Raw genomic sequence first — 18,316 nt, forward strand, 5'->3', positions numbered from 1 at the left:
AACCAAAAATTGCTTACAAATATACTGAAAAGTTTATTGAAAATGCATTTATCTTTACAAATCTCAAAAGTATTGTCACAATCGCCGAGGCATCCTCGAAGCGCTCACTTCTGGAGCAAGGTACAGAGTTTATCGTAGACAGGTCCGAAGATCTTCAAGTAGGCGGAATTGGTGAGGTGGAGGTAGTCGTGCATGACGTGGTGCGAAATGGTCTGGTCGTTCTGGACGATGTTGTGGTGGATCTCCACCACGTGGACGTTGCTGGTGACTTCATCGGCGTTGGCTTCGTTGCAAAACTTGTCGATCAAGAAGGTATTGACGTGGTCGTTCCTCTCCCTGTAAGGATTGGAATACTGTCCTCTGGGCAGCAGCGTCTGCAAAATCCCGCTGAGACCCGGAACAATTCCGTGACAGACTCACCGGCAGGATTATGACGATGTTGCCCAACTTGTGCTTGATCTCCTTGATGATCTCCAAGATGCCCTCGAAGATCTCGTGCGGGGTGCAATCGGTGTTGTTGGTGCCGACGAAGAGGACCACGGCTTTGAGTTTGACGTTGAAGTCGAGTTCGCCGTTCTGGATTCGCCAGAGGACGTTTTCGACCCTGAAGTATCAAGGTTAGAGGATGCGAGTCGAGCGTGGGGGTGTACCTGTCGCCGCCGATGCCGAAGTTGACGCAGTGCAAGGAGCTTATCTTTTCCTGCCACAGAGTGGAGAATTGTAGCTGCTCGATGATGGAGTCGCCGATGAAGAGGATTTCCGATTCGCACGTCCGGGCCTGCTGGACGAAACGTTTGTGCTGGAAAGAGTCCAAATCTCGCAATATTCTTGTCGTGAGGTATACAGGGTGTTTTTGAAATGCGTGCAGAAATTTTAACCACGAGCTACTGGCTTCATGTAGAACTCGGAAAAAATATTTAAAAAATTCTGTCAAAAAATAAATTACATTTATTTTTTGAGCTACAATTTTTTTTTATTGTTTTTAGTCTTCTACGTTGTCAATCAAACTTGTAGGTAAAATTTCGGCACATTTTAAAAATACACCCTGTATATCCTATTTTATAAAACGTACACCAATGCGGTTTCCTTGTTTTAAATCATATTTCCTATAGGTTACTTCACATTGGCGTACATTTTATAAAACATGATATACATACAGGGTGTATTTTTAAAATGTGCCCAAAATTTTACCTACGAGGTTATAGGACTAAAAAACTTGTAGCTCAAAAAATAAATGTCATTTTACTTTTTTGGTCTAAAAAATATTTGGAAATTGTGTTAAGCAGCACCGAATTAAAAAACGATTTGCGTGTTTTTTTTCACATTTAATCCCATCTAGCACCTTCAACTCCTTTTGCTATGGACGTGTTTATAAAAAATCCTTCTGGTAAACAAATCATAAACAAATCGTAAACAAATTTGACATTCACTGGGCCATTACGCTTTGTTGGATGATTGTCCAATTGTTGTTAAGGTCAAACTGGACGAGGGGACCGTGTCGGAAGATTTTTCAACAGTCATTTAACCGACTTCCTGGTGCACTTGATGTAATTAGCGGATAATTGAGGGCTCAATTTCTTAAGTGCGCGAAAATTGGACGGTTCGTAGTTATAAAATGACCGACGTGAAAAGTTTTAACGTTGAAAAAGCAATTATTTTTTGTGACCGACGCGCAGATGTAAAAAAGCTAAAACTAGAAGCAATAGTTGTTCCACAATGGCGCTAACGATGTAAACGCTTCCCAGAAATGTTTTTTCGTGTTCGTTTCCTGAGATATATAACCGGGAAAGTGGTATATAATTAAATACACAAACTTTCTCGATTATGACATCTGTCAAAGATAACCTCAAAATTTACAATGAATTAATGTTTTTTCAGACTTTGCCCAAACGAACACGAAAAATGTTCATGCACTGCCAGTTTTCAGGTATTCGGCTTCTTTTGCAACACTCGGCTACCGCCTCTTGCTTCAAATTTCGGCCTCATACCTGAAAAGTGATCTGACAGCGCTACTCATATGAAAATAATTATTTCAACTCAGTAAACACGAAAAAATGTATTTACCGGACTATTTCTTACGTCAATACATTTACTTTCAATTAGATGTTTAGCGAGTATGCAACCAACTATACAATCGATATGCCCACCTCTTGAACAATGTTCCAAGAATATTTTTCTAAATTTTTTAATTTTTTTTTCTCCACTTCGTTGAAGTATTTACTTGTGAAATTAGATTCCAAGTAAATTTATTTTTGATCGAATAAAAGTGAAAAAAATTATCTCCCATGCAGTGTTTACACATTTCCTGGAGTTAACAAAAAAGTGCATTTGGATGAAAACAAATAATTCATGAAAGAGATTCCAGCTTGGCACAAAGTACGCTAATTTAGATGATTGCTGTAGACGATGATTGAACTTTGGTAATAACTGGCTTACGTTATCTAGTGCTTCCTAGTACGATAAACTATAAATTATGAAATGAGGATTAGGAAAATGCTTAGCAAAGAGAGATAAAAAAGATTATACAGGATTATTCTAAATGACTAAATGATTGTAGACGAAGCAGGCCATGCCCATGTTATGAAATTTTTGCCGCTTTCATGTGAACTGTCAATTTTTGTCGCTGTCACTGTCACTTTTAGGTGAAAATGCGGCGAAGAGAATTTTATTTATTTATTTTAATTAACGATTGAATCCAAAAATGTTGCGTTGTTTTGCGACCAATTCCAAAAATATTACACTCACTTATTCACATCACTTTGATGTTTTTTATACAGAGCGGCGGCCATAAATTTTACATTCAGTTTTTACGCCTCCTTGGACCACAATCATTTAGAATAACCCTGTACCTGCTAAGTAAAAAATAATTCCGTATTTTCCTTTGAAACGTTTAAATCCTCCACAGGTACTCAATAAATTCTCTATAAATTAAAAGATAGTAATAGATCAAACATACCGTTGTTCGTAATTTTATCTATGTCTCAGTTAAATCTAAAGAATCTACAATTTTGATTGGATTTAAAAAATCTAATTTACAGTTTGGATCAATCAGATCAAAGGATTGTAACACAAATCCCGTTCACATATTAAAAATCCACCACCTGATGACTTCTAATGATCGCCACAAATTTAATGGGTTGGCACTTCCGAATAATTGACACACCTAGTTATTTGTCAAAGAGTTGTCTGTTGATTCGCTTTCTAGGTTAAGATTCTAGAAATAAATAATGACAATTTGATTTATTTTTAATTTTTAACTGTCATATTTGAATCTGATAGTCAAGTGCACCAACATAAAATCGTAAATTTGTTGCCAACCGAACAAAAATAATTTCAGTCATTAAAAGTCACCCAGTATATTTCACTCTCGCCTAAAGTCTGTCTCAATTATAAACTTCCACCAACACTGCATTGTTGACAGCTAACCTAAAATTTAGAGCCAAAAAAATATTTCTTTTTTTCTTTCTTTGCAATGTCTTACATTAAAAATAGAATAACTTAACGATTCCTATTTTCGAAGCAAATATTTAAGGGCACCCTTTGCTGAAAACAAACATGTTCAATTATGTCCCCATTAAACATAAACAAATGTCATTCGTGTCAAACGGCGGGAAATTCAAACTTTACACTGTTCTAAACGGTTTAATTTTTCCAACGCCTACTCAGCCCAGGATTTCATTTGAACGCGCGATACAACCGGCAACACTGTTTAGTGAAAAATGCGTCAGATAGTATTTGTTAGGTTATCTGTCAATTTCCGTTTTTACAACCTCAAATTTTAGAATAAAGGAAAAGAACGAAAACCTTTTTTAAAATGCAGCAAGTAAGTAGGTAGAAAATCAAATTCTAAAAGCAAAATAAATTTATGAACAAATTTTAATGTTTTCGAATCATGTTTATAAAATAATTATATTGCCAACTTTGCTTATAAGAATCCCCAATTTAGAAATATTTATATTTTGCCAACATAATTCAACAATTGGAAATTTAGAATTGCGACCAACTATAGATCAAAATTCTACAGCGTTGCCACGCTTGTATAAATGTCGTTTCAGTGGAGAAAATTTCAAAATTCGACAACGATCTGAAAGTACATTCGCTTTATTGGCCTGATTTAGCCCTCTTTAAATTCCATCTGTTCCTAAATTTCAATAAATCCCTTTCCTCGGATAATGAAGTCAACGTTGCCGTGGACTCCATTTTGAATCATCTGATTTCTGACATCTTTTTTCAAAAACTCATAGCTTTCACGATTTAAAGTCTGACGTCTGACAACAGCTAATCAGTAATTACTTGAGGTCAGGCAATGTTGCCATATCTACTTCACGTACCTACATGTCAAATTATTTATAATTTTCCATTTTTAATAACTAAATATTTAAAAATAAAATAATGAGTCATGCTATAGTGGAACTAAATAAAAGCAGATAGTTATTCTACATGGTCATTTAATATTTTTTGTAAAATGAAAATATTCAAGTACTGTCGCGAGCAATAAATTTTGGTCGTCAAATGTCATTTCAAAATTTGGTTAGATTGGCACAAATTTAAAAAAAATTCCCTGCCTGATTATGCGCATGTCAACAAAGTGTCAAAAAAAGAGAAAAAAATGGTTATGATATTTATGACTGTTTTACAATGGAGCATTTTCGATTGCGTCAAAGAATGACCTTGACGACCAAAATTTATTGCTCGCGAATGTATATATTTTGATTTCTATAGATTTAAGCAAAATACCGAACATGAAGGAAGAAGAACAAAGAAAAAACGTTCAAGAAAAACAAAATTCACACCGCATTCATACAATTTATACATTTCGTAAAATTGTCTATTTGTTACAATAAAAAAGCGAAATAATAATAATAATATGTAGTTAAAATAATACAGTTCCTTATATCGGGTGTTCATTTAAATTTATCCTCAAAGTTGGCGTTGCAGAGTCGATTGTGAACGCACCACTCATCAGTCTGCAGAGGAAAAACACAAACAACGCAAAAAGTGATGTTAGATTTAAGCAGCTGATCCGTGATCTGTAATTCCTGGTGCGTTCGCAATCGACTCTTCAACGCCTACTTTGAGGATAAATTTAAATGAACACCCGATATTGGCGATATTTAAAACTTATTATAAGAATATTTTAACCACTTATAACAAATCTGATTTTGTTATCACGGAGGGACAAATTTTGCATAACTTCGTACCTAATTGCACCTTTCGGTTAGCTGCAAATAAAATGCAATACATATTTATTTTATTGAACCTGTCCTTGAACGCGATGTCTTTGTTTTTAGCATGACAACACGAATCGCAATTACACTTTTTGCAAAAAACACTGTCAGCTCTCCTGTGAAAAAATAAGCTCGGTATTGCACATTTATCAACAAATAAATAAATAGAAACAGGTGCCAGGTGGCTTTATCTTGATTTGAGACCAATAAATTTTCTCCACTTTCCCGACTTAAGAAGCGTCAGGGTCAGCTTATCTCTCTTCACGCCGCCTTGGCGAAATTGCGATAACATCGCCATTTCAGGGGTCACTAAATCGTAATAAAAACATGCAGAAACGCACCAAATATTTTTAGCTGATTATCATATAAACATTTGCCTAAATATAATTATGTGTATCACTGGGCGAACAAAAATAGAGGCGGCAAAAAAAGATAAATGTGTCAAAATCGGATCAAGATATCTACTCGGTTGAAATGTGTTTACTCGGTGGAAAATGAATAAATAACGAGATAATGAAATAAATGTATAAGTGGGAAAGGATCATACCATGCTCAATTTCCGTTCGTCGCCGTCATGATCTTCGGACAGTTTGGGAATCACGCAAGGATTCATCCTTCTATTGGCGGACGAAATAAATTGGACTGGAACAGGATGTCGGTTCAAGTTCATGTGAAGCTCTATAAGTCTATAACCTATCTCTATGTTATTATTTTCTGCACGGTTTGCTTATTACAACGAGTCGGTACAGAAACCTGTAAGTAGTAAGCACAACCGCCGGGAGATGGCGCTGAACGTAACAATTGCAAGAATACTACCAAGTCGAGTGAGGTGACCACAAGAATATGCTAAATGTGTAATTTTTGAAATTTTGCAAACAATAAAAAATATTTACAATTTTTATGTAATGATTGAAAAGCTGGTCATGAACTCTGGCCACGATTTTTTCAACAATGTAATAGAATTGTTCAATTATGTAAATGACGATTTTCCAAACCATTAAAAATACTAACAATGGTCGGCGCATGCATGTCCGTTTGTTATAAACTCGTATCCGCAAGGAAAAATTACCATTTGTCCGCATCGAGTCAAAATGATATTGCCATATTTTATTTTCCTGTGTTTGGTGTTGGGCGGTAGGGCTCAACAAGCTCACAAGAGCAAAGTAATCTCTGGAGTGCCTCAAAAACTGTAAGTACGATTAGTGAACGCTGGGTATACGAAATGTTGTGATTTTTTTAGGAACGAGTTTAACATGGGTGTGATGAGGAAAACTGACGAGCTTTTGATGAATCTTCTCAAAATCGTGCAAAACGACACACCTCTGGTGGTCTTGATCAGAAATAAGGGTCTCGAAGAGCGCAGAAGGCTAAATAAAAATGTTGACGATATGTTGGTGAAGCTCACAAGGACGTTAAAAAAAAAATAATTCAAGTGCTGAAGTATGTTGCGATCAGTAAAATCTTTGATTTGGTTGTTTTTTTGTATTTGTATTTTTGTGAATGGTTTGAATAAAAAGTATTATTAGAGTATCAAATAATCGTGTTTAGGACAAAAGGAAAAAGTGGAAAAATCTAGAAAACTGCAAAAAATGAAAGACGACTGCCAAGACCAAAAGGTTGAAGGAAACGAGGAATTTTTCAAGCGCTTTGTACAAAACGAAAATATCTAAATAATTTAGAATGGATAATGATAAGTGTGAAGAGAATAATTTTCTACTTCTGTACAACAAAAATTTACGAGAAGCAAGTTTTAAATCTCTACTAATAAGTTCCAAAAGAGTTCGATAGAGATAAGTCTGGACGTCGCAGTGGCTCCCATCATGTTGTTCGCCCAACAAAGGACAAGGTCTCTACTCAAAGTTGAAACCAATTCCAATCGAGGCTTTTTCTATTGAATTATTTAAACTTGCGTGTTGGTTCTGCAATTATTTTCTCACACTGTAATTTGCGTCAATATTGAGGTTGATGATTGTTTCATCGACTAATGAGAGAGATGAAACGATTTTATTGACTCAACTTGCTATGTTATTTTAGACACCTGAGTTGGTCAAAAAATGTTCTGAAAGAAAAATCTTGAAACTTGACTATTTTATTTTTGAAGAGTTCAAAATGTTCAAAAATTAAAAACTAAATAAAAAGACAGCATAACTAAAGTAGAAAGAGAAAGAAACAAATTAAAAAAAAGACTGAAAACTTCTAATTATATTATTATGGATGACAGTATTTGGAGGAATCAGGAACAAGGCATAAATAAGTAATGATAATAATAACTTTATTATTAATGAGTCTTAGACGTCATAGTGTCGCTTTCGTTGCTCTCCGGTCCGAGTCTGCGACGATTTGAGCGTGACGATTTTAGCGTATTGCGTGACGATTTTAGCGTGTCGCATGAAACTAATTCGCTGCCCGTGTGGTGTGCCTAAAGAAGTTTTCGCTTCAAAAATATGTATTTATGGTCAGTAACAGACTAATAAAAGCGAGGAGAATGTAATATCTTCAGGTTGGCAATGAAAGACGAAAGAAAGAAAAACTAATTGAAAAATATTTAAGGTAACTAAAAACGAGGAAAAGGTAAAATTATTTATGTTATTAATTTTCTCTAGTTAAATTTTAAAGCATTGACTAAATTTTTTTAAATAAATAAAAAAAAACAGTATCGTTAAGACAAAAATTAAAACGTAGGTACATAGTTCTATTTAACTCCAAAAACAATAAATTACTAAAGGTCAAAAGCTTTTACATATAGGAGAAATATAGAAAAATGATCTTCTGATTGACCACACACCCGGTGATACAGCATTCAGGCCGGATCAATTTATCACGACGGATATTATTATCTAGTAACGATAAAATTTGTTAGAAACACTGAGTGTAAGGAAAATTATCGTAGAATCTACCTCGCTTTAACATCGCCCCACCCTACAGGTGTCCCTGAAATGCGCGGCAAAATTTTAACCACGAGCTACTAGGCTTCATGTAGAAATCGGAAAAAATATTTAAAAAATTCTGTCAAAAAATAATATGAAATTTAATTTTTGAGCTACAATTTTTTTAATTGCTTTTAGTCTTCTACGTTGTCCCACAACCTCGTAGGTAAAATTTCGGCACATTTTAAAAACACACCCTTGTATATAATATTTTATAAAATGTACGCCAATGTGAAGTAACCTCTAGGAAATATGCTTTAAGACAAGGAAACCGCATTGGTGTACATTTTATAAAATATGATATACAGGGTGTAGTTTTAAAATGTGCCGAAATTTTACCTACGAGGTTGTGGAACAACGTAGAAGACTAAAAGCAATTAAAAAAAATTGTACTTCAAAAATTAAATGCCATTTTATTTTTTAAATATCTTTTCCGAGTTCTACATGAAACCTACTAGCTTGTGGTTAAAATTTTGCCGCGCATTTCAGGGAAACCCTGTATATCATATTTTTTTTTTGTGATGTTTTTGATTTTTTCTGGTTTAATTTAATGACTTCTCTCTTTATATCTGCAACAAGGTTGCTAAATTACACAAATAATTCCTTTAATGTCGACTAAGTACCCCATTCTGTTAATTTTTCATTCCTCTTACGTCACTTCTGCATTGGAAACATCTCCACTATAATCTTATCTCGTTATGAATCTATTGACTATCTCATTAACTCCACTATAAAACAAGTTGTCGACAGTGCAGAAATCATTTAAACAAGCATCGATTCAAGACAAGCAGACACAAATGTAAGTCAGCTTACTTTCTTCTTTCTTCCAATTCGACTTTACAGGTCTACCAAAAACAAATACAACCTGTCTCACTACCCTGAACTGATGCTAAAATATGCGGGACTACACCCACACTCCAAATCGAAACTCTTGACGCTGTACCATTACGTCAACTGCTTCTTCTTCGTCTTTCTGCTAGTTTTGGCAATCATGGAAGTCGCAGCGGCCAGAAGCGACATTTTTAGAGCCATCGAAGGCCTCTCCTCTGTGCTCTTCATGATCTATGCAAGTCAATAGCATTTTTTATCTTCTTGGTCCAACAACACTCTAGACTAGTTGCAGATATGCCCTCAACTACCACCACAAACCCGACTTGGCGCACCTCCTCCAAAGTCAGTCGAGATTTTGGAAGATTGAGGATTTCGAGGGTCGGGTTCGCGCAGATTGCGAGAGGATGATGGAGGTCACCTCCAGATTTATTCGGTACTACAAGAACTACGCAGTGGTGTTGGCCGCTGTTTTCTACGTCCAACCGTTCATCTTTCACGAGCTCCAGATGAAGATCTACGTTCCTGAAGGGTGGTTCTACTACTTGTACTTGGTCTACTGGTACATGACGCCTCCGCTCTTCAGCAGCGTCTACGGAGTGACTTCGATGTTTTGTGCGCTCGCGGTTCCGGTTACTGTCCAGTTTAAGTTGTTGGCCAACGAGTTTGAGAATTTGAAGATGAGAAGAAGAGGAAGTGAAGAGGTTGGAAGACTCGTGGATTACCACAACTTTTTGATAGAGTGAGAAGTTCGTTTTCTTTTAATCCAACTAAATCTTCTTTTGTAGATATTGTGAGAAAATCAACGCCCACTCTAGTGGCGTCTTTCTCTTCGAGTTCTTCATCACGGTTTCTGTTTGTTGCATTTTGATGTTCATCGCGTCACAAGAGTAAGACTGTTGGAAATCTTTCAAAACTCGTTGTACAAAATTTTTGCAATTCTAGTAGTTACCCACTTGTCAACAAGATCAAATATACAGGGTTCATAATTAGTCAGTTTATCGACACCGCCATCTACTGCTACAACTGCGAATTAATTTCGGAGGCGGTGAGTAGGTTTCCAACGTCACCTAACCTAAAAAAAACTTAAATGGTTAAAAACGTTAGTTAATGCCACGCCACACGCGCACCGTTTTTATATTACAGAACTCTTGAAACACAATCTCCTGGATATGTTTTTGTTTTAGTCGGAAAATGTTGGTAAGGCGATTTATAATTCCCCTTGGTATGAAACAGACAGATCTGATATTAGACGTACAGTCGCTTTCATCATTAGTCGGACACAAAAGAGGGTGGTTTTCAATGGATACCAATTGGTCAGAGTTGATATGCAAACTTTCACTCGGGTCAGTCCACATACTTAATTTTTTTTCAACAATTTTTAAGACTGATTTTTTTCATTTTTTTAGATTTTTAAAGCAACGTTGTCTTTTGTGAGTTATCTCAATACGGTGGCCTTGACTGAGAAGAAGTAATAACTATTTTAATAAATAGTAGAATTTTAATATTTAGATGAGAAACAAAATTAAAAATTATTGTGTAGTTTGAATTTCAACTTACTTAAATAACATTGTCACAAAGATTTACTTCGATTTATTTTTTTTTTTGCATATCGTAATAAAAGTGGCACTTTTTTATACGCAAAATCGTAGTGAAAGTAGCACTTTTTTACACGAAAAATCGTAGTGAAAGTAGTACTTTTTTGCATCATTTTATTCCATTTCCTTGGAGATGATTGTCAAAGCAGACCAATATTTTTTTTGTAATTTTTCATAAATCCTTTTGGACCAAATTTCTCAACTTACATTGATATGCAAAAAAATAGTGTGTACAACACGTTATGAAAGTCTCTTTTTTTCACTAAATTGCTTGATTCACTCGGCCTACGCCCTCGTTAATCAATCTGCAAATTTGTGAAAAAAGTATGACTGTCATAACAAGTTGTACAAATAACTATAATCTTAAGGAATACAGAATAAAACAAAAAAATGTTTCATTGTGACTAAAGATTGATTTCACTGTAAAATAAAATGTATTTTAATTAAGGCGCAATCACGTTAAGTTGCATTAACAATTAATTTGAAATAAATATTTCTGAATAAAAATTCTGTAATTGTCAGTTTTCCGTTTCAAGAACCGCCTATTCTCCTACGCTGCAATTATCTACTTCGAGGTCTGTCTCATCAGTTATTGATTGTTGTAGCGAGTTTAATTATTGAAACGTGATCCACATATCTTGCTTTGTGTGAATGTACAGTTCTTTTCACGTACATTTGCATAATGCACAAATGAAAAAATTATATTAACAGCGAATACAAATCAGATCACTGAATTCAAATCTTTTTTTAATTGTTTGTAGCGCACTCGCAAATATTCCAAAATGAACACTAATAAAGATCTCAACAAACTCTTCTTTAGGCACCCTTAATGAAGAAGGTACCTAATTTTACGTACTCCCAAGCGGCCGAAAAGTAACTCTTTTTCGGACGCACTTTTTCGGACGCTAAATTTAATTTTGCCTGAAAAAGTGCAGTATCGTTTACTTCTGGTGCTATTTGGTGCACAATTAGAAAGTGAACGTTCACATAATCGATGGCAACAACGTGATGAAGAAATGTCTAATACAACAGTGAAATTCATGAATAATAATGTCCAATACGCCGCAAGACATCACAGATGATAATCGCAAAATTGTTCTGTCACATTAAATTATGTAAATAAGTAATTGTATTGCAAATAGTAAATTTCTCGTTTTGTTGGCAAGCTGATAAAAAAATACTATCAAAAAATTGTTAATATGTATTAATAAATTTATCTATTTGAAAAGAGTAGATACAAAATAAATTTGTAATTTTTCCAATGATGTTTTTGCCTTTCGGTCCTCTCCTGTCTTGAAGCCTCGGCTGCGCCTCGGCTAGAAAACCCAGACTCGGACGAAAAAGATGCACTTTTTGGCCTTGATACACAAATAACTATTCTTGCATCCTCTTAAATTATCATTTGCCAGAATCAATACAAAACGCGAACAGTGTTTATATTTACGTAACAAGTTTTTTTTTTCATTTTCTGTCTTCTTGTATGAAGTATAATAGAAATGTATTATTCCTTAGAGTGAAAACAATATTTGACACGACTTTCAGCGCAGTAACTCTACAAATATTCATGTTTAAATGGAAAAAACTTACTTGCAACTCTCTCTCTCTCTCCCGCCTTGGCCACTTAATTATTGTACCCACTACTGATAAGATAGCGTGACATGACATATCTTGTGTCACTCCTGGATAAATGAGCCATCCACCGGTGAAAGTACCATCGAAATCGGTTCAGTACTTAAGGCTACAGACGTGCACAAACATACAAAGAAACATACGTCACACCAGAAGTTGCACAAAAATGAGTATTTTTGTCAAACGATTTGCTAGTTGGCGTTGCTTGTCAGAATGACCCATATGGTTGATATGGTGTTAACAGAAATCAACTCCGAATTACCAACATGTAAACAAGCTAGACCTATGGATCCACTCCCGCTTTCCCACATGTCACAATTATAAAATTATAAGTGTATTGATCACTTAATTACACTCTTATATAAAGACACCTCTAGCAACCCATACAGTCTGTCTCAACTCCCACTTCTAATTATTCCAATTTAGCAAAAAATCGAACAGTCGCCATCACCTATCACAATTATTTAACTATTCATTCTTTCCCAACCAAATTCAATCTAATAACAGTCTCACAGGTGTAATTATCCAATTTTTTTTGCGATCTGACCTGTAGATATAAGTGATGCGTGTGTACAAGTACTCCATCTAGATCTTTCTCTTTGTCGAGACTACCCAAATATGTGAGTATCGTTTTAATTTTACTTGAACTAAATGATTTGGAATTTTTCTCAGGCCTGCCAAACAACTAGACCCCACTTACTACATTTTGAAGATTTTTCGAGCCGGAGGCGTCCATCCAGACGTCGAAGTGACTCCATTCTTGGTATTCTTCTTCATCATGAACTGCACTATAGTGTCTGCCGTCATCCTGTTGGCCGGAATCGGCGCCGTGGTGGGGGTCTTGGACAACGATATCAACACAGTGGTGGAGTGTCTGCAGAGCACCTTCATTTACATCCATGTATTGTAGTACCCACAGTACTGCTTGTGCTAACGCAATTTTGTAGATTTTGGGCAAGCACTGTGCCCTCTACCAGAACAAGTCCATCCTGTCCACTTTGCTGAAGGAACGGTCGAGATTCCTCAAGATTCAAGATTTCGACACGGAGATCCACGACCAGTACGAGAAGTTGTTGACGAAGACTTCCCGTTTTGTCAACGTGTTCATGTTCATGACGTCGTGTGTGGTGTTTTCCTTCTACTTGCAGCCGTACTTGACAGGTGGAGACCTCCCAGTCAGTGTGTACATTCCAGACGGTTGGTACTACTACATACATTTTGGATTCTGGCCGTTGGCACCTTGTATAGTGGCAAGCATTTACGGCTCCGACGCGTTGTTTTGTGCGATCAGCGTTCCAGTCATAGTCCAGTTTAAGCTCCTGGCCCACAAGATCGAGTCCTGGAGGATCGAGAAGACGCAAACTACACAAATCCAGAGCCAGAAGGAGTTCAAAGACAATCTCAAGAGTCTAGTAGACCACCAAAACTTTCTCTTCGAGTATTGCAACAAAGTCAACAAGTTTAACAACGCCATTTTCCTCAACCAGTTTCTGCTTTCTGTCGGAATCATCTGCGTGCAGCTCTTCGTGGTGTCGCAGAAGTACCACCTCTCGTACTTTGTCGAAAATTTTTACACACTTGTATCATTTCAGAGGGTTCAAACTGCCCAACAAGCTCAAATGTATGGGTTACTGCTTTATGGAGATTATCGAAACTGCGATCTATTGCTTCAACGCTGAACTAGTTTCAGATGCGGTGAGAGTACCTTCTTGGAGTGGCCTTTTATTTAGTTTGTTTCAGTCCGAGGATGTGGGTATTGCCGCTTACAACTCGCTGTGGTACGACTCTGATGATTCCGATGTTAGAAACGCGATTGGTTTGATAATTGCAAGGGCGCAGAATAGAATCGTGTTCAGTGGATATGGTTTTGTTTGGATCAATTTGAAGACTTTCACTCAGGTCGGTTGACAAAATTCATTGATTCTTTCATATGACGAAGTGTTGTAGATCTTCAAAACGGCTTTGTCTTTCTATAGTTATCTGCATAATGTGGTTCTCAACTAAAAGTGGAAGAATGATGCTCAATACGATTGGTGTTTTGAATTTGAAATCATGAATGGATACTGTAATTTGCACAAATTACTTTTTCAATAATTGTACATGCAAAGTCAATGATAGATGGTTTTATATTGTGACCAAAAGTTGGCCAGTGACAGCTCCGGGCTCTCAGGGGGTTTTCGGGGCATAGGGCGTGGGTTCGGATTATAAAAAAATGGGCGCCAGGCAGCTATTGTCTTGAGCTGGTTGTTAAGCTTGTCCAGCTGCCGGGACAAGTGCTCAGTTTCTCGGATGCTTCGGAGTCAATACGAAAGAACTTAATTCCTTGCGAATTAAATAATTGGTTTATTCAATTTTTGTCCAACAGTCCAGGAAATTCGAAATGCTTACTTAAGTGTGCACTGGTCCGTGGAATTGGCAACGTTACTCTACGTAATTTTGTTAATTGAAATTTCGAACCAGTTCACATTAATGATCTTATTCAATACCTTATTCTGGTCTTATCAAGAAAGCTTTCCTTTACAGGTGACCTTGTAACTTATTTGTGAATAAACTTAAAATTAATACAACTCCGATGAAAAAAAAAACGAAAGGAAAATCTGTTGCATGCGTGAAACAAGAATGAAGCGCAGTCTTCTGCTTTCATAAATTTACAACGTTAATTTAACATCGATTCTATAATTGAAAAAAATTGCAAATTTACTGGAAGTAGAAGAACTGCTACTAATAATTGAAATGTGAAATTTGAAAACTTGAGCTTTGTGAAGTCTTTCTAAAAATTTGAAATTATTGAAATGCGAGATTTTTACAAATTGAAACGGTTCTAAATATTGAGAAGCGGGATATTTGAGGCGTTCTTTGATTTTTCGCAAATCCGCAATTAAATTGTGCGACTTATCTTACGCCGGTAACGTGGTGTGACCTTGACGATTTTCTTTAGTCCTTGGTGAAACGGTACGTGGTCCGATGACCTTAATGGACGGTTTGCGGTCTGGCGACGACCACTCTGACGAACGATGTGGCGACGATCACCCCATATAACGATAGTCCTGGTGAACAATCACCCTAAAAGCGACGCGGCGACGAATGACCCTAAAGAACAACGTTCCTGGTCCGGCTGACCCTAAAGAACAACGTTCCTGGTCCGGCTGACCCTAAAGAACAACCCCTAACGAATTGTCGTTAGTGTTGCGAAACTCAATCGATTCGGTAATTACCTTTCCGCTGAAAGGGGTTGCTTCTCGATAATTCGAAGGAGGACTTTCCGGTTCTCCTTCGCGGTACGGTAACGGTAATCTGGCTCGAACTACCCCTAACGGACGAAAATTAGTGAAGTGAATTCGCTAATGAAGGATAATTACCTCTATCTCGCTAGATGACGAGGGGTTTCTCGACCACGGCAAAACGGTAAACGGTAAATCTTCGGGCTCCTCGACGGCCCCGAAGGCTGGCAGCGCCGGACGATAAGCGCCATGGCGTTCGGCAATCCACCCACAGGGATGATTGCGGATCCCGAACGCCACGCACGTGATTCGCAGCTCGCGACTTGCGGCACCTGCCGCCCGCTCGGCGGTCGCCGACCGAGTCCTCTTTAATTTCCGCTCGCGATCGGTTTTTTTTTTTTTTTTTTTGGCTACCCCCGGCTCTAGGAGATCAACCCGAAAGATCTGGACCTTATTCCGTTGGGCGATAAGGCGTCCCGGTTATTGTACTGACCGCGCATCTTGATGACAACTTCCGGCGATCCTACACTTGCACGCTAAATGACAGATGGTCGAACATGGCGCCGGTTTGTTTACGTTGGACTTTACCGATCGAAAAATCCGGATGTCGAAGCGGTAATGTGTCGGTGAGTCCACGCGTAACACACGATAGATGTTGACGGCAATTTCCCGCAGGATCTCAAAAGGTTGGACACCACAAGGATGAAGGAAGAAGGTTAGGGAAAAGAAGAGAAGAAGATAACTTTCCGGCAAGTCACGGGAACAAAAGGGAATCGGAATTAACTTTGCCGTACGGTTACCCGAGCTGAGAAGAAGAAGAGGAAGGATTGAAGGAAAAGGAAAGGAGAAAGAAGAAAAAAGCGAACGATGAATAGATAGGCCGCAGCTAGACAGCCTAGAGGCGTGAGGCCACCTCAGCCTAAAATTTAGGGGCTAACATGTGTGATTCCAGCCGCCCCAAAACTGGCTGGCACAAAGACTCTACAATGAAAACTCTAAAGAAACCGCGAAAGAAACAAACGAAAACCGAAAGTGAAACTGAAAGCGAAACCGAAATAAAACTGAAAGTGATCCGATAAACAAAAATGAACCCTGAACCGATAAACTCAAAATGAATTGACTGACGGCACAAACAAACTGAATTATTTCGAAATGAGCGTCCCCAAAAAAGGTTACGGCAGGGTGGGCGCGTCGCGACGTCATATGCCGTGCGTTGTGTTGCTTGTTCCTGATCTTCGAACAGCGATCTTATTGTCCCGCGAGCATAAGTAGGACCTCTTGGCCTCCTACCCCGGCCAAAACGAATAGTGGCACTTTGACCTGCTACAATATTTTTCCAAAGTTATGCTTTCACAAAATATGCATATACAGGGTGTTAGTAAATGGTGGGGAATAAATTTCGGAGTGAATTCGTTATGAAAAATGTAGCTTAAAACCTACATAAAGTTTTTCGATAAAATGAGTAGTTTTCTCAATAAAAGAAAAAAAGAAAAATACATGCATTCTGGCATATCCGTAATTTTTTTTTAAATACTGCGAAATAATAATGGTTTAAAGAAAAAATTTAAACGTGGAACGTTTTAAAAAAAAAATCAAAACTAATGCGATTTTAGGGAGACAAATGAACTAATTAGAGAACTACATTTTTGTTTTTGAGAAAAGTACTCATTTTAACGAAAAACTTTTTTATTTAGGTTTTAAGCCACATTTTTCGTAAGGAATTCACCCTGAAATTTATTCACAACTATTTACTAACATGTATTGTTCAGAGATATCACTTTCTTTATTGAGGTGTCTCTTTCTGGAAAATCACTAGTTTAGAAACTTAGAAAAAAACTCAAGAAACAAACCATTTAACAAACGCAGTCACATTCTAAACTAACGCTATTACACCTTTCAATTTTTGGAAACTACATTATCTCAATGAAAAGTAGGAATTTGAGGGCCCGCAAGGCTCAATCTTGGGACCAATTTTTTATACAACTTCTGCAACTTCTGTCAAGGTGCGTTTTTTCACCTCGGCACACATTTTCTTTTTGTAAAAGAATGTTTTTAAATATTTTAAGTGCTACAGAATTATGTAACTTGTTAGTTCATTTCCTTTATCAATTTCCAAAAAAAACCCATAGGAATGAGTTTCTAATGAAAAAATGTAATCTAGTGTTTTCAGAAATATGAATTTTTTCCATTTTATTTTCTTTATGTTGTTGCCAATATTTAAGAGTTTCTGTATCATTAAAATTAATTTCAGAAATGTACTTTTCAGGACGTGTTTAACAAATAAGTAAATTATTAAAAAAAAAGTTCTTGGAGGTTTTCTACGATTTCTTCATTTGATCTTCCATTTGGGAACCAATAGAGATTCTTCAGTGAGTTGTATCAATCTAAAATTCTTCAATTAGTTTCTTTGTATTATAAATAAAGCAAACATTTTTTGAAGCAATTTTTCTTTGTTCGATGAATAAATAATCACCATTCCTTTTCCTCATCCAGTATCACAATTTTTTATCAATTTATCGGACTGTACTTGTGTTCTTTATTATCCATGGTCCACGAGAGAGATAAATTTCTACGGCACGTTGAAAACAAGAGTTCCTAGCACAGGTTGATAAAGTAAAATTTTTGAATACAACAAATCAAGAGGAATAAAATTATGAATAAAATAATTCTCAATCATCTTCTTAAGCAACTAAAATGTATCGGATTTTACTGAGACACATGTTGTGGTCAAATCTTGGGTATCATGGACTCACCTTTTTTTGTTTAATTATACAGGGTGTTTTTGAAATGCGTGCACAAATTTTAATCACGAGCTACTGGCTTCATGTAGAACTCGGAAAAAATATTTAAAAAATTCTAGCGTACATTTTATAAAACATGATATA

General features: G+C 36.6%; 3 protein-coding genes and 2 long non-coding RNA genes across 5 annotated transcripts; 3 read left to right on the forward strand and 2 right to left on the reverse strand.

Annotated features, from left to right (window-relative positions):
• Positions 1-13: 13 nt before the first annotated feature.
• Positions 14-5,937, reverse strand: LOC138127593 (platelet-activating factor acetylhydrolase IB subunit beta homolog). The gene is made up of 4 exons (XM_069043666.1): positions 5,776-5,937; positions 651-799; positions 421-604; positions 14-374 (listed from the first exon to the last, which is right to left on the reverse strand). Exons 1-4 carry the CDS (start codon positions 5,896-5,898, stop codon positions 105-107), a joined length of 726 nt encoding a protein of 241 aa, XP_068899767.1. The 5' UTR covers positions 5,899-5,937; the 3' UTR covers positions 14-104.
• Positions 5,938-6,034: 97 nt separating this feature from the next.
• Positions 6,035-6,766, forward strand: LOC138127611 (uncharacterized). Its single transcript, XR_011158281.1, has 2 exons — positions 6,035-6,417; positions 6,469-6,766. It is a non-coding gene; the product is annotated as an uncharacterized lncRNA (long non-coding RNA).
• Positions 6,767-8,661: 1,895 nt separating this feature from the next.
• LOC138127606 (odorant receptor 49b-like) lies at positions 8,662-10,871 on the forward strand. The gene is made up of 6 exons (XM_069043680.1): positions 8,662-9,221; positions 9,268-9,725; positions 9,772-9,873; positions 9,929-10,031; positions 10,171-10,329; positions 10,393-10,871. The coding sequence occupies exons 1-6, from the start codon at positions 9,042-9,044 to the stop codon at positions 10,456-10,458; spliced, it is 1,068 nt and encodes a 355-aa protein (XP_068899781.1). The 5' UTR covers positions 8,662-9,041; the 3' UTR covers positions 10,459-10,871.
• Positions 10,872-12,772: 1,901 nt separating this feature from the next.
• LOC138129488 (odorant receptor 4-like) lies at positions 12,773-14,335 on the forward strand. The gene is made up of 6 exons (XM_069045781.1): positions 12,773-12,786; positions 12,883-13,111; positions 13,158-13,750; positions 13,803-13,905; positions 13,951-14,109; positions 14,158-14,335. Exons 1-6 carry the CDS (start codon positions 12,773-12,775, stop codon positions 14,212-14,214), a joined length of 1,155 nt encoding a protein of 384 aa, XP_068901882.1. The 3' UTR covers positions 14,215-14,335.
• A 194-nt stretch (positions 14,336-14,529) lies between these two features.
• Positions 14,530-16,766, reverse strand: LOC138127614 (uncharacterized). Its single transcript, XR_011158284.1, has 2 exons — positions 15,426-16,766; positions 14,530-15,376 (listed from the first exon to the last, which is right to left on the reverse strand). It is a non-coding gene; the product is annotated as an uncharacterized lncRNA (long non-coding RNA).
• Between the last annotated feature and the right edge of the window lie 1,550 nt (positions 16,767-18,316).

This window comes from Tenebrio molitor, chromosome 4 (assembly GCF_963966145.1).
Source record: "Tenebrio molitor chromosome 4, icTenMoli1.1, whole genome shotgun sequence".
Classification (NCBI taxonomy): Eukaryota; Metazoa; Arthropoda; class Insecta; order Coleoptera; family Tenebrionidae; genus Tenebrio; species Tenebrio molitor.